Source organism: Manis javanica, chromosome 1 (assembly GCF_040802235.1).
Source record: "Manis javanica isolate MJ-LG chromosome 1, MJ_LKY, whole genome shotgun sequence".
NCBI classification, from domain to species: Eukaryota; Metazoa; Chordata; class Mammalia; order Pholidota; family Manidae; genus Manis; species Manis javanica.
Genome location: NC_133156.1, coordinates 101,509,425 through 101,525,723, shown reverse-complemented (window position 1 = coordinate 101,525,723; position 16,299 = coordinate 101,509,425). Strand labels below are relative to the sequence as shown.

Here is a 16,299-nt window from a genome sequence, read left to right as displayed (position 1 = left end):
ATTTGTGTCCTCTTTAATTTCTCTAAAGAGTGTCTTGTAGTTTTCAGTGTATAGGTCTTTCACTTCCTTGGTTAGGTTTATTCCTAGGTATTTTATTCTTCTTGATACAATTGTGAATGGAATTGTTTTCCTGATTTCTCTTTCTGTTAATTCATCATTAGTATAGGAATGCAACATATTTCTGTGTATTAATTTGTATCCTGCAACTTTGCTGAATTCAGATATTAGTTCTAGTAGTTTTGGAGTGGATTCTTTAGGGTCTTTTATGTACAATATCATGTCATCTGCAAATACTGACAGTTTGACTTCTTCCTTACCAATGTGGATGCCTTTTATTTCTTTGTTTTGTCTGATTGCTGTGGCTAGGACCTCCAGTACTATGTTCAATAAAAGTGGGGAGAGTGGGCATCCCTATCTTATTCCCGATCTTAGGTGGAAAGCTTTCAGCTTCTCTCTGTTAAGTATGATGTTGTCTGTGGGTTTGTCATATATGGCCTTTATTATGTTGAGGTACTTGACCTATATACCCATTTTGTTGAGAGTTTTTATCATGAAGTGATGTTGAATTTTGTCAAATGCTTTTTCAGTGTCTATAGAAATGATCATGTGGTTTCTGTCTTTCTTTTTGTTGATGTGGTGGATGATGTTGATGGATTTTCGAATGTTGTACCATCCTTGCATCCCTGAGATAAATCCCACTTGATCATGGTGTATGATCTTCTTGATGTATTATTTAATTCAGTTTCCTAATATTTTGTTGAGTATTTTTGCATGTATGTTCGTTAGGGATATTGGTCTGTAATTTTCTTTTTTTGTGGGGTCTTTGCCTAGTTTTGGTGTTAGAGTCATGCTGGCTTCATAAAATGAGTTTGGAAGTATTCCTCCTCTTCTAGTTTTTGTAAAACTTTAAGGAGAATGGGTATTATGTCTTCTCTAAATGTCTGATAAAATTCAGCAGTGAATCCATTCAGCCCGGGAATTTTGTTCTTTGGTACTTTTTGATTACTGATTCAGTTTTGTTGCTGGTAATTGGACTGTTTAGATTTTCTGTTTCTTCTTCAGTCATTCTTGGAAGGTTGTATTTGTCTAGAAAGTTGTCCATTTCTTCTAGGTTATCCAGTTTGTTAGCATATAGATTCTCATAGTATTCTCTAGTAATTCTTTGTATTTCTGTGGTATCCATAGTGACTTTTCCTTTCTCGTTTCTGATTCTGTTCATGTGTATAGATTCTCTTTTTTTCTTAATAAGTCTGGCTAGGGGTTTATCTATTTTGTTTATTTTCTCAAAGAACCAGCTCTTGGTTTCATTGATATTTTCTATTGTTTTATTCTTCTCAATTTCATTTATTTCTTCTCTGATCTTATTATGTCCCTCCTTCTGCTGACTTTGGGCCTCAATTTGTTCTTATTTTTCCAGTTTCAATAATTGTGACTTTAGATTACTCATTTGCGATTGTTCTTTCTTCTTTAAATATGCCTGGATTGCTATATACTTTCCTCTTAGAGCTGCCTTCACTGCATCCCACAGAAGTTGGGCGTTTGCTGTTGGTTTTATTTGTCTCCATATATTGCTTGATCTCTGTTTTACTTTGGTCATTGATCCATTAATTATTTAGGAGCATGTTGTTAAGCCTCCATGTGTTTGTGAGCATTTTTTTCTTCTTACAATTTATTTCTAGTTTTATGCCTTTATGGTCTTAGAAGTTGGTTGGTGGAATTTCAATCTTTTTTAATTTACTAAGGCTCTTTTTGTGTCCTAGTATGTTGTCTATTCTGGGAAATGTTCCATGTGTACTTGAGAAGAATGTGTAGCCTACTGATTTTGGGTGTAGAGTTCTGTAGATGTCTGTTCAGTCCATCTGTTCTAGTGTGTTATTCAGTTCCTCTGTGTCCTTCCTTATTTTCTGTCTGGTTGATCTGTCCTTTGGAGTGAGTGGTGTGTTGAAGTCTCCTAAACTGAATGCATTGCATTCTATTTCCTCCTTTAATTCTGTTAGTACTTCTTTCACATATGTCAGTGCTCCTGTGCTGGGTGCATAGATATTTATAATGGTTATATCCTCTTGTTGGACTGAGCCCTTTATCATTATGTAACACCCTTCTTTATCTCTTGTTACTTTCTTCGTTTTCAAGTCCATTTTGTCCAATACAAGTACTGCAACACCTGCTTTTTTCTTCCTATTGTTTGCATGAAATACATTTTTCCATCCCTTTACTTTTAGTCTGTATGTCTTCGAGTTTGAGGTGAGTCTCTTGTAAGCAGCATAGAGATGGGTCTTGCCTTTTTATCCATTCTATGACTCTGTGTCTTTTGATTGGTGCATTCAGTCCATTTTCATTTAGGGTGATTATCGATAGATATGTGCTCATTGACATTGCGGGCTTTGGATTCGTCCTTACCAATGGTTCAAGGGTAGCTTCTTTACTATCTAACCATCTAACTTTAACTCACTTATTACCCTATTATAAACACAGTCTGATGATTCTTTATTTCTCTCCCTTATTCTTCCTACTCCATTCTTTATATGTTAGGTTTTTTACTCTGTACTCTTTTGTATTTCCCTTGACTGCTTTTGTGGATAACTGATTTTATTTTTTGCTTTTAGTTAGTATTTGGTTGGTCTGCTTTCTTTGCTGTGATTTTATTTTCTCTAGTGACATCTATTTAGCCTTAGGAGTACTTGCATCTAGAGCAGTCCCTTTAAAATACACTGTATAGGTGATTTGTGGGAGTTAAATTCCCTCAGCTTTTACTTATCTGGGAACTGTTTGATCCCTCCTTCAAATTTAAAGGATAATCTTGATGGATACAGTATTCTTGGTTCAAGGCCATTCTGTTTCATTGCATTAAGATATCATGCCATTCTCTTCTGGCCTGTAAGGTTTGTGTTGAGAAGTCTGATGATAGCATGATGGGTTTTCCTTTGTAAGTGATCTTTTTTCTCTCTCTGGCTGCTTTTAATACCCTTATCTTTGTTCTTTGCCATTTTAATTATTATACATCTTAGTGTTGTCCTCCTTGGGTACCTTGTGTTGAGAGATCTGTGGGCCTCCATGGTCTGAGAGACTATTTTCTTCCCCAGCTTCAGGAAGTTTTCATCAATTATTTCTTCAAAGACACTTTCTATCCTTTTTTCTCTCTTCTTCTTCTGGTACCCCTATAATACAAATATTCTTCCATTTGGATTAGTCACACAGTTCTCTTAATATTCTTTCAGTCCTAGAGATCCTTTTATCTCTCTCTGCCTTAGCTTCTCTGTATTCCTGTTCTCTTATTTCTATTCCATTAATAGTCTCTTGCACCTCATCCAGTCTCCTCTTATATCCTTCCATTGTTGGTTTCATTTCTGTTCTCTCCCTCTGGAATTCATCCCTTAGCTCTTGCATATTTTTCTGCAGCTCCATCAGCATGGTTATGACTTTTATTTTGAACTCTTTTTGGGGAAGATTGGTTATATCGGTCTTCCTAGACCCTATCTCTGGCATTTGAATGGTTTTGGACTGGACCATGTTCTTCTGCCTTTTCAGGGGGATAGAGATGATCACTGGTAAGTGGCATGTGTGTCAGCTGGGAGAACAAAGTCCCTTCCTGCTTGCTGGTCACCTTACCCTTCTCCACTGCCTGTGCTGGTTAACCGCACACAGCGAGTAGTTTCTGGATTAATCCCCTAAACTTCCTTGGGCAGGTGGTCCTTAGGATAGCCTAGAGCACTGCTGGGGCAATGTGTCTTCTGTGAGAACAGCACCCCTTTGTGCCTTCCGTATTTTGCACAGGCTTCCCCTGCCTGTACTGGGCAGCTGTGTGCATGGGGCAGTCTCTGGGTCTAGCCCAGTTAGCTGCATGCTGGGAGAAGACTCTGTGTGGTTGCTGTGGGCAGAGCTGCTCCCCAGCTGGTCCGCAGCAATGGTGGGTCAGCCAGTTTGCTTGCAGTGCCGGTGGGGGGGAATGAACAGCAGGCTGTTTATCACTTTGAGGGGCTTCAGAGCTGCGTTGCCACCCAGGGGGTTAGGGCACCTGAAGTTCCTTAAAATTCCCATCTCTTTGGGCTGAGTGTGCCAGGATAATTTTGTCCACCTGTTAAACCTTTGTCCCTTTAAGACTTTTAAAGCACCGCATTTCTTTTGTCCCAGGGCATCCAGCTGTGGGGACCTGTTCACAGTCTCAGTCTCAGATTTTACTTTTCCGTTTCTCTGATATCCAGTACACCATGCAATGTGTGTCTGTGCTCCCAGTGCAGATTACTAGGGTTGGTTAATTAGCAGTCCTGTGCTTCTACTCCCTCCCCAGTCTGACTGTTTTCCTCCTGCTGGTGGGAGAAGTGCTTGGGTCCCGCTGGATCATCGCTTTGTATCTTACCCTTTTCATGAGATGCTGAGTTCTTGCAGATGTAGATGTAGCCTGGCTGTTGTACTGTATCTTCTGGTCTCTCTTTTAGGAATAGTTGTATTTGCTGTATTTTCCAAAATATGTATGGTTTGGGGAGGAGATTTCTGCTGCCATACTCACGCCACCATCTTGAGAAACTCTTTTTGTTGACTTTTTAGAGTTTTCAAATATTTTCTGGTGACCCCTTCTATTATATAAATGGCATCTATGTTCTCCCAGTTGTGGTTTGTCTTTTCACTTTAAGATATCTTTTAATGAATCATAGTTCTTCATTTTCTCCATCATCTTTTCAGTATTACCTGCCTTAACAAATCCTTCTTTATCCCCAGTGTCACAAAGATATTTTCCTGTGTATTTTTCAAGTAGTTTAAAGGTCTTTGGAATTGATTTGTGTTGTTTGCTGGGTTTTTGGGTCATTTGAGTATTTTTGTTTTTTTGTGTTGTGTTGTAGAGAGTGATACAATTACTTTGGGTATTGTACTCCTATTTAATTTTTTACAGCCAACCATTTACTGAAAATAATTCATTTCCCCACTGATCCACAGTTCTAATCCATCATATTTAAAATTTTTGTTTGTGGGTCTATTTCTGAGGTCTTTATTTGGTTCCATTGGTCTACTTGTCTAACCCTTTGTCAATACCATACTGTGTTAGTTTTTAAAGCTTTATTATAAGTGTTACTGTCCCTTTTCAAACTTGTTTTACTGTAAGAGTGTCTTGCCTTTTATATTTTTTGGCTTTTGAATTTCAGAATCATCTTTTTAAGTTCTATGATAAATTATGTTGTATTTGAGGGAGGGAGGTCCTATTCAATGTGCAAGTCAACTTTGGGAAGGATTGATACCTTACAGTAATAACTTCTCCTATCCACTAATTATTTTTTCTCTTCTTTTATTGAAATCTTCTAAATCTTTAAAATTTTGTAATTTTCTTTATATCTTATATAATTATGTAATTTTCTTAAGTCTTACACATCTTTTGATTAGATTGTACTTGCTATGTTGTTGTCCCCTTTTCTCCTTTCCTGAACTTTGAGTACAGAGAGTTGAACCAGTCCTGCTTCTTAGTTTCTGACATACCATCATCACTGGTCTACACATCCATTTATTTCCTTTTACTCCCATATCCTGTTTTCCATTATGTTGGGTTAATTTGATGTGTATCTCTTTGTTTGTGTTGTTATATAATGTATATTATTGTTCTCTATGCATATATTTTTAATTTATGGAAATGGTGTTATATACTACACTCTCTTACCTTTTTCACCCAGCACCAGGCTTTTAAATCCAACCAGGTAGCTATGTGCACCACTAATCTGTGGGTTCATTAAATTAAGGCTGTACTAAGGTGTGCATCAACCACATTTCATCTATCTATTCACTGATTGGAATACAGAATACCTTTAACTCCTCCCCATTCTGTGTAACTAATGGATATCCTAGTGTGGACCATGTGAATATTTATTTGGTGTATAAACTCATGAGAATGACAGGATCATAGAAAATGAATATACTTGACTAAATGGTGCCAACAGTTCTCCCAGTGACTAATATAGATGCCTATGAACAAGCATGAGGACTGGGAAAAATTAGAACTATAAAAAATGGCAAATGGTGGCAGAGAATAGGAATTAGGAAACCTCATTATTGTTTTAATTTGCATTTATCTGATGTCTAATAGTTTGAGATCCCCTCAAATTGCTTGTTAGTCTTTTGGATGCTTTTTCTGTAACTGCTTTCCTCATTTTTCTAAGGGGTTTTTCTGTCCTAATAAATTTTCCAGAATTTCTTACATATTCTAGGTATTAACCTCTTGTCAACTTTAGATATTACAAATTTCTTACCCATTTTATCATCCATACATTGTTCATTGTGTCCTTCATTGAAAAATATTAATTCTGATGTAATTAAACCCACCTTATTTTTGCCTTATTGTGTTTTGAAGTTTAAGAAGTGCTTCCCTATTCCCAGGTCACAAAGGTTTCCTCTTCGATTTTTTTTTTATACTTCATAGTTTTACCTCCTCATTTAGGTCTTTATTTAGAATCCACCTCGTATGTTGTGTTACAGAGAGTTCATGTCTATCTTTCTTCAGATTAAAGCCCACTTTTCTGAATAGTTACACAATGATGCTGGGGTTTTTAAAAATAATTTTCTAATTGTTGTATATGAATGTAATCTAAGTTGTCTTCAGTATTTATGGAGCTTGGGGAGACTTTTAATGAAGATTTCATATCTGTCTTATCTGTAAATATAGTTTTATACCTTTTACTCTAAGATGTATGCTTTTTTCTTGCTATACTTTCTGAGCTGGGACTTCTGTTTGATTTTTTAATAGAAAAAGTGATAATTATATTTTATTATAATTGAATTTAATTAAATATATTATTTAAGACCATAAATTTCTCTCAGTAATCTTATACATTACATGTAGTATTTTTGTTATTCATTTCTAATTTTCATAGATAAGCCACATTTAATTAGATATTAATTGAATCATCTTGATTACAAATAATAAAACTGTAAAAAATTAGGATCGTATTTGAAAATAGGGATCTGTGATTCCCACAGTCACACCACACTACTCAACAAACCACGCCATCCATGCCATGTTGTTTCACTGAGAAAAGTTTCTTTTCACCTTCATTTTCTGAGATTGTCAGAAAAAAGTAAGGTGGAGAGGGATATCTTACAGGAAGGAATAGACATTCCCATAGACATCTTTGGATACACAAAATCAGTGTTCTTTCCACAAAAACAAAACGGAACATTTTAACATAGTCTTACATTTCCTAACCAATGAAACTCATGTAAACTCTTCTTAAATACATTCAGTCATAAAGCTAGCTCACACTTGCTAGAATAAATCCTTCCCTTTCACCCTATCAGGTAGTGTCTTGGAGCTATCAGTGCGTAGGCAGATATATTTTAGATTTTTCTTCATAGGGATAACATATTTTATGTTTAAATGGGTAATATGAAAAGGAATAGAAATATTCTAGGTAAATGTGAGCTAGCATTTTACATCTCTTATCTGATACTAGTTGCACTGATGACTTTGTCAAGCTTAGTTCTTTCCATGAAGTATGTATGATTTACAGTGCATCCTTAATCAGTATCCAACTTACATGATTGTAAGCCATGCCATGTTACCTGGTTCACTAAGAAACCAATTTTATATAAATATATATTTTAAGCTAATGAGGTAAGAGGTTTTACTAAGATCTTTTTGCCAAAAAACAAAGTTCCACATTGTTGATTTTTTTTTCTAAATATACTCAAATCAAAGAAATTAAACAAAAGACATAATTTAAAATTCCATGTCCTAAATTTCCTGGCTATAACAAAAACACATGAAGCTGAAATGGAGGTGTCTGAGATATGCTTGTGACACATCCATCAATTTCTTCTAACAGCTTGGGAAATTGTTTCACTTGGCCATTAGTTTATCTGAAAGTGTTAGATTGATTCTGCAAGTTTATACATGCTCAATATAAATTAAGGAATATCCACATGAAAAGGAATGCTTATCTGTAATAGAAAACAAAGCAGTACATGCTCAAACAGCAGGAGTTTGAATAGAATCCAGAAGTCTGCCTTCTTTGAAAGTCCGATTTAAGTCAGAGAGATTTTTCAAATATGCTGTAGACTTGGTGCTGCCTTTTAGCAGAAAGTACATTAGCCTTTACATTTCCTCTGAAACTGAAACAATTTTCACAAGATAACATTTTGAAAGAGTCCATGAATTCTAAGGTGTCATTTTTCTTCTATATATTTTCCAGTGGCAAAATCAGGCTGTTTTCGCTGTAGAATGTACTTATGAATTTAAAATTTTTTTCGGTATCTCATGTAGTAACAAGCCCTATAAATCATAAACTACTTTAAAAACAAGTAGTTACATGCAATCCCACTAAATGTAAAATCATTAATTCTAAAGAGTTAAAGAAGATACATAATGTAATATAAGAACAGCCTCAATATTCATATCCAGTGATGGCCTTCAAAACTGCTTATCACATGCAATGACAGGAACTTAGAATATTTCCATTCCTTGTCGTATGACCAATGTTATGTTCCAGTATTGGGTCACTAATCCATGGTCTCTGTCTAAGGCTGAATAGTTCAAAATTGAACAATGGACTAAAAATTAAAACAGCTTTTGCTTCTATATTAAGTTTATGATCCAAATTAATTATAATACAAATTATACATTTTGTCCAAATATCAGCACTCCGTAACTTATTTTAAAAACTACCAATTTATTCTCTCTCTCTTACATACACACAAATTCTACCCCTTTCATTACTTCACATATATACAGAAATTGCTTTACTAATTCTATATGAAGTTAAATGTGGTAGGAAATGCTGAACTAATTTATAAACACTTGCATTTATAACAAATTCAACATATGCACATACATTTAAAAACTACCGTCTAGCCACAGGACCTCTGAAATTAGCACTGAAAACAAACTTTCGTGGTGGCAGAGAATGGCTGCACCTGATTTTGGCCTTACTGTGCTTTCCCTAATACTTTCCCTAACTATCTTGTGGAAGAAACAGAAAGTTAAAATGTTGAAACATGTAATAAGATGACTCTGCTACTGATCACTGGATTTTCTTTAACCTTTGGTTAAGAAAGGATTGAAAGGAAGTGAAGGAATTCAGCACAGCCAAACTCAAACTGGACTGTCAATGTCTAATAAGTCATGTTATATTTTTTTTAAAAGACTTCAAAAATGTTCAAATGTTCTACTGTTTGACCACCATAGGACTGCTTTCTTGAGGCAATGGGCAATATGTATATTCACTGTGAATCATCCTGGGAAATTGTGGTCAATCTTGGAATAAAAAATGAAGGTTGAGGGGGTAGGCTTTAAGACGGGTAATGGAAAACTCACTCCATCTCTGAGAGACCCCGTGGTCACTTTATTCTATCGTCTAACTGTAGTGAACCCTCATGGGTGATGTGAACACTCACAGGGGGTAAAAAGGCAGACAGGGGGTATAAAGCTACTGAAGGATTTTTCTGGATGTGTGCAATGGCTGCACGTTATTTTTTGTTTTGTGTTACACTTTTATCCCAAATGATAAGAAAATGTGAAAAAGTATAGCAGATCTCCACTTTACTGTAGACCTGTTAGATATTTGAGATACAGTGGCAAAAGATCTGCTGACACCTGTGGCAATACAAGAGGCTAAATAAAATGAAACAAACAAACAAAAAAAATTAGATCGCCCGCAATCTCAAAGAGTTAAAAAATCAAGTCATGTTATAGAGAGGGGCCTACAACATATACATAGGAACAGTCCTCCTTCGAACATCTTCCATGTTTTAAACCTGTGAACTTTCAGGTTAGAGATAGAGACACACTAAACTCTTCCTCAAAAATCCCAGAGGACCTGCTCAAGGAGAGGTCAAGACCTGAGAAACAGGACAAATCTGCAGTCCCATGTGAACTACATAGGATTTAGGAGATAAGCCTGCCACAGATACAGCACAGGTCATGCCCTTAAGCCTTTCAAACCAGAGGTTGACTGAGTCTAACAAGCTGCAACATAACTTCAGTCTCCACACAACTTATTAATTATTGGATTGAGGTGATAAGCCTCTCACCCTATCTGCCTGACAAAACAAAGGGCCAGCCCTCTTTGGAGGGAAATAATATCTAGTTCAATCTCCATGGATCATTCATACAATAAAAAATTGAGACATATGAAGGTTAGAGAGATATTACCAATAACCAAGAGAGAAGCAAAAAATAGCAGATCTCCATATGATCCAGATGTTGGAGTTAGCTGACTAGGACTTTAAAATAACTATTAGGGAAAAAATGCTAATGAAAACAGAGAAAAAGATGGGCAAACCAGACAAAGGAATGGACCATGTCAGTTGAAAATATAAGCTATAAAAAGGAATAACAAGGACACTGGGGGACTTGACAATCACTGGGACATACGTTATTAGTGACTTGCGTCTCTGTTGAAAGTCGTGTAGGAGGGATATGCCATTTTACTCCCACTTTCACTTTCTGTACTCAAGCACAGCAGGTGCCCTCACACTTCTCTCTCAGAATCCAAGCTGAGACTTTTTAGCCTATCCTCTGTTGCCATTCTCTGGCATACTTCTCTGAGTTCTACTTCATCCGTGTAGCTGGACTGATTGAGGAAGTGGACTGAAAGTCCTTTCTGCATGCTTACTAGTTTTATCTCTTAGTATGTATATGCATCCCAAGATGAAGACTAGAGGAGAGAAAAAAGCCCCTTATTCTTCAAGCCAGTTTACCACAAACCTTGGAGCTTTGAAATTACCTGGTGATCGTATTAATGAAGCAATGTTTCTCATTTGGCTAGTGATCAATTTGCCAGAATCTAGATGATATGTTTGAAAGTATAGACTACTCATCCTCAACATAAAACCCCCTAAGGGGCAGCTAGCCTGCCTCATCATAGAGGATTATCCACCTGGGTTTACTTCCTAGACTCTTCCAAGTTAGGAAAGCAGTGAGCACTCTGAAGTTGGGGGTGCCACACTGCACAACTCCAAGAAGCACCTTTTATATAGCTGTGTTGTAGAAGGGTTCTCTCTGGAATTCGCAGTGTACAGCATAAGTGACCATATATGGTCACTCAGCATCTTGGTTCTTTTTCTGATAAATAGGCCTTATTTAGAGTTCTGGATACTTGACCATGAGGACAGGCTTTCCATTGGGAAAGGTAACTTATCCATAAGAGTGTTTCATGCCACTTGCTACATATACCTCCCTGCATAATTTTATCAGAAAGCACTATTGTAACCCCAGCATTTAAACAAGAGAAAAATAAAAGTAACAGGGAAGTACTCATTAAATAAAATGAATTAAAAATTTATCAATTGTAGATGGATTGAAGAAATGCAATATACAGTCAGCAATTTCTTAGTAAAATTTTCCTCAATGTGCAGATATAAAGTATTTGAAAACTACACTTTCTCTTTGAAGTCTGGGTCACTTCCAACCAAGAACACTCATAACACCTGTCATAACAGATTCAAAAAGGAACAAATTATACACAATTTACTATTCCTCATAAAGACTGGGTATTTATCTTTCATATTAGTAACAGAAGCCTTCTATTTTTCATAAGCTATTATTTTTAATTTACATAAATCTTATAAATTTATTTTAGACTCAAAAAAATCTAAGTATGGAAGGGATTTGTTTTTTGGATTTTTTTGCAGAGCATGAGTATATTTGCATAGTTAATATTTTTCAAAATGACATAAAATAACTAGCTTTTAGAGAAATTACATTTTCATCATTTATTCCTTAGGGAAAGTAAAATGTGAACTACTCACATTCATTTCAATCAAGTGAGCATTTAGCTTGATGATATTAATAAAGTGAGAAAGAATTTCCAACTCAGCATTTATAATCTCAATCTAGAATTTCAGGAATTAGGCTTCCTAAAATAGAGCAACTACAAAGTAAAACCATTATTATAAAACAGCTTTTCATCTCATTTGGAAAATTCCAAGGTCCTCAATGAACTTGGACAGGTGAAAAAAATATATATATATTTTTTGCATGAGCAAAGAGAACAGCAGGGTTTTGTTATGTTTTGCTTTTTGAAGCAAAACAGTTCTGAATATTAGTTTCTGTTATTTCACACAATTATCTGAATGAATCCCAATGCCCTGGTCCTATCCCAGACCAATTAAATTGGAATCTCTGGAGATGGGTCCCAAATATCAGTAGTAGTTACAGCTCCTCAGGAGATTCCAGCATGCCACCACAGTACCAAGGATAAGATAGATTTCACTAATGGCTGCTAGAACTTATGACTATATAGCAGAACAGAATGTGGAGTCAGAATGGAAAGTGACCTTGAAAAGCCCTTTTACCCTCTGGCTTCCAGGCAGTAACATATCTGAATTATGATGAAGAATCAATGAGTTAGACAGAATACAATTCTATGAATAAAGGAGATTTGTCTTACACTGAAGTGAAGTGACTCTGACCTAATATAGTGATATGTTAACAGTGCATGGCCATTGTCTGTTTTGGATAGCAAATCCAAATTCAATTAAAACTACAGTGCAAATTTAAGATATCTGCAAGTAATTGTACAAATTAGAGTTTAGCCAATATGCTCAGAACAACCCGTCTCTAGGGAAAATGCCATGGGATTTGGGAAACCACAAAGCGCTTAGTACTTCCATATTGTGTTCAAGGCACTGTATCTATTTGCTTGTTTGTTCATCTGTAAAAAAAAATCTTTTAAAAGAGGGAAGTGAGTTGAAATGATTATTAAGGTAGTCTCAAAAAAGGAAAAGAAGTCAGCCCCAAAAAGGTGAGGAATTTCTAGGGAAGAGAGGAGAGACAGTCCCAGTCTCTATCCTTGCGGGACATGAGGGGCAGGCTCATAATCTGATGTGCTGAAAGTTCCGTACCTTTTTTGCCAACAGGTGGAGCTACTGGCCATCATTTACCACACCACAGCATGGCTGCATCTTCCGTTTTTACAGTGCACATTAAGGAGGACTTACTAAAACGAATGTTAAATGAGGTGTATACTCACAAATCTCAACAACTGTTAGAGTATTAGCTCATTAAAATTAATACGATAATATGAAATGTTTTTAAGTTTCTAGATTTATAATTTGGTATTGAAAACTTGCAAACACCTGTACAGTTTAAAACTTCAAATCTTTACCTTCACCAGTATCAACTGTGTTATTAACCAAAGCAGCTTAAAGCTTAAAACAGAAAAACTTCATCACTGTGCTGACATAAAAAAAAATGGTTTTTATTAACTAAGTCCTACTCTCTACATGTTTTAACTTTTCTAAGGTTGTATTATAATAATTCAAGGTTTGGTTGAGAAATTTTGGTACTACTGTTTTTGTGAACAACTGTATTATTTGAGTAATACAGTAGAGGTGCTACCATGTTACATTATCACTAAAATACATGCTCTACCACATTTCTGATGGGATGAAATATTGTATGGGTAGACTGGATATACAAGGTTGTTTCTACACAATAGATTTTGTAGTACAGTCTGAAGATATATCCTATCTTAAAACACTGAGTTTATATCCCATTAATTTTTTCTTCCATACTACATTTAAATATCCTCTTTCCTTAAATAGCAAAGAAAGAAAACAGTAATATGTGGCACAGTACTGCTTTTTCTTTTGTTACTTTTTTGGTCTGAGAAAATGAAAATCAAGTTATTTTATTCTACACTGCTGATGTGATATGCCTTAAAGAGTTCACATAGAACAAAAATGAAGCAAGTTACTACATTACTTTTAAAAGAGCTTACACAAACAACTGGTGGCCAAATATGAGGCTTTTCAAGTTGATTTGATATGACTTCTGGTGAAGTGGATGCTGATTTGTCAGGAATACTAGCAGAGCTTTGAAAAGATAAGATGACTCTGAAGCAATAGTGCATTATTTAACTCTCAAGAGGAAAATAATTTTCCAAGCAAATAAAATACTTTTTCTTAAACTGAGTTGTGATTACATTAATGGAATCTGACTTTTTTGAACTTTTTCTATCAGGACAATTTTCAAAATATGTAACAAGTAGCATAACATTTTTATATAAATCAAAATTTTTAAAGTATTTTCATTCACTTAAGTGACCATACCTATTTATAAAATTGACTACCAGGTGATGTAACTCATATATATAAGCATTCACCAAATCATTCCAATAATTGCTATTTGTAGCCTTATAAGTGATAAGAAAAAAAATTTTTGTTCAATACAGATATTGCTACTTAAATAATGCCCTATCTGAGCCATGTTTTGAGGTAGGCTTAAATAATAACAAGCTTTAGTCAATGAATTTAACCACCCATGGTTCATTTTCTTAATTCTTTATTGTTTCAAGAAATTAAGATTGTCAAGTAGTGGCCCCTACAGTGTTTCTCAAAAGGACTCTTATTGGTCTTTAGGCCAGGGTAGTTCCTCATTGTATGAGTCTACCCCAGCACTGCTGAACATTTAGCATACCTGACCAGAAGCAGACACCCATTTATTGTAATAAACAAAAAATGCCCCCATTTATTTCTAAATATCTTCCAATATCAGCCATGGAAGTTACATATAGATTCAAACATTAATGAAGGTTAATTTTTGTTCTTTCTTTTTTCAGTTCTATTGACAGAATCACTGAACAAAAACTGCACAATGTGATAATTTGATAAATATATACATTGTGAAAGGATTTCCTCTCCCACCAGTACATTAACACAACCACACGTCTATTTTTTTTCTTTTTTTTGGTAAGAACATTTAAGTTCTACTCTCTAAGCAAATTTCAGTTATATAATACATTGTCATCAACTGTCATCACCATGTTTTACATTAGTTCTTTAGACTTCATTCATCTTATAACAGAAAGGTTGTAGCCTTTAACAACCTCTCCCAATGTCCTCCACTGCTTAGCCCCTGACAGCCACTTTTCTACTCTGTTCCTTTGTTTTGTTTTGTTCTTTTTAGGTCCCAAGAATAACTGATAGCATGCAGTATTTCTTCCTCTGGCTTATTTCACATAGTATAATGCTCTCCAGGTTCATCCATGTCACAAATGGAAGGATTTTCTTTCTTTTTTTTTTTTTTTTTTTTTTGAGGCTGAATAACCTTTTCTTTATCCATTTATCTGTCAATGGCACTTAGGTCATTCCTACACCTTGGTTATTGTGAACAATGCTATAGCAAACATGGGAATACATATATCTCTTTAAGATAGTTTCATTTTCTTTAGAAATATCACTGCTGATCATATGGTAGTTCTATTGTTAATTTTTTGAGGAACCTCCATTCTGTTTTCCACAGTGGCTATATCAGCTTACAGTCCCACCGGCAATGTGCACAGGTTCCCTTTTCTCCACATCCTCCCCAGAACTGCTTATCTTTTATATTTTCAATAATAGCCATACTAACAGGTGTGAGGTGAATTGCAGTTCTCTGATAACTAGTGATGTTGAGCACCTTTTAATTCTACTATTGAGTTATATCAGTTCCTTGTAATTGGATACAATTTTGGATATTAACTCCTTATCAGATATGTGGTTTGCAAATATCTTCTCCCAGTTCATTGGTTGCCTTTTCATTTTATTGATAGTTTCCTCTGAAGAGCAGCAATTTTTTAGTTTAATATTATCCCACTTGTTTCTTTTTCCTTTTGCTGCCTTTGCTTTTGGTGTCAAATCCAAAAACTCATTGCCAATATATGTGTCAAGGAGCTTACTGCACCGCTATATTTTCTTCTAGAGTTTTATAGTTTTTGGTCTTATGTTCAAGTCTTTCATTCATTTTGAATTGATTTTTTTGTATATAGTATAAGATATGGGTCCAGATTCATTCTTTTGCATGTGACAGTCAGCTTTCCTACTATAATTTACCAAAGAGACTATCCTTTTGCCATTGTTTATTCTTGAATCCTTTGTTGAAAATTAATTGACCATATATATGTGGTGTATTTCTGGGCTTTATGGTCCCATTGATGTATGTGTCTACTCTTACATCAGTACCACACCGATGTGATTACTATGGTTTTGCAGTATATTTTGAAATCAGGAAGTATGACACCTTCCAGTCTGTTCTTTCTCAATACTGTTTTGTCTGTTTGGGGTCTTTTTTGGTTCCATATTAACTTTAGGATTGCTTTTTCTATTTCCATGAAAAATGCTTTAGGAATTTTGGTAAAGATTATATTGAATCTGTAGATCATTTTGGGTAGGATAGACATTTTAACAATATTAATTTTTCCAGTCCATGAACACCAAGTATCATTCCATTTATTTGTATCTTCTTCAGTTTCTTTCATCAGTGCCTTATAGTTTCAGTGTACAGATCTTTCATCTCTTTGCTTAAATTTATACCTATTATATTCTTCTTGGTGCAGTTGTAAA

At 35.2% G+C, this 16,299-nt stretch overlaps 1 protein-coding gene across 6 annotated transcripts in view; it reads left to right on the top strand.

Annotated features, from left to right (window-relative positions):
* Positions 1 to 16,299, top strand: part of RNF180 (ring finger protein 180) — a 184,256-nt gene that overhangs the window by 144,122 nt on the left and 23,835 nt on the right. The window contains exon 8 of one of the 6 annotated variants that reach the window (XM_073235790.1): positions 12,835 to 13,890. The exons of the other annotated variants lie outside the window; for them this stretch is intronic. Coding sequence (XP_073091891.1) covers positions 12,835 to 12,974 — 140 coding nt within the window. The 3' untranslated portion in view covers positions 12,975 to 13,890. Of the gene's footprint in view, positions 1 to 12,834; positions 13,891 to 16,299 lie in introns of those variants that run through there. 6 annotated transcript variants of the gene reach the window in all.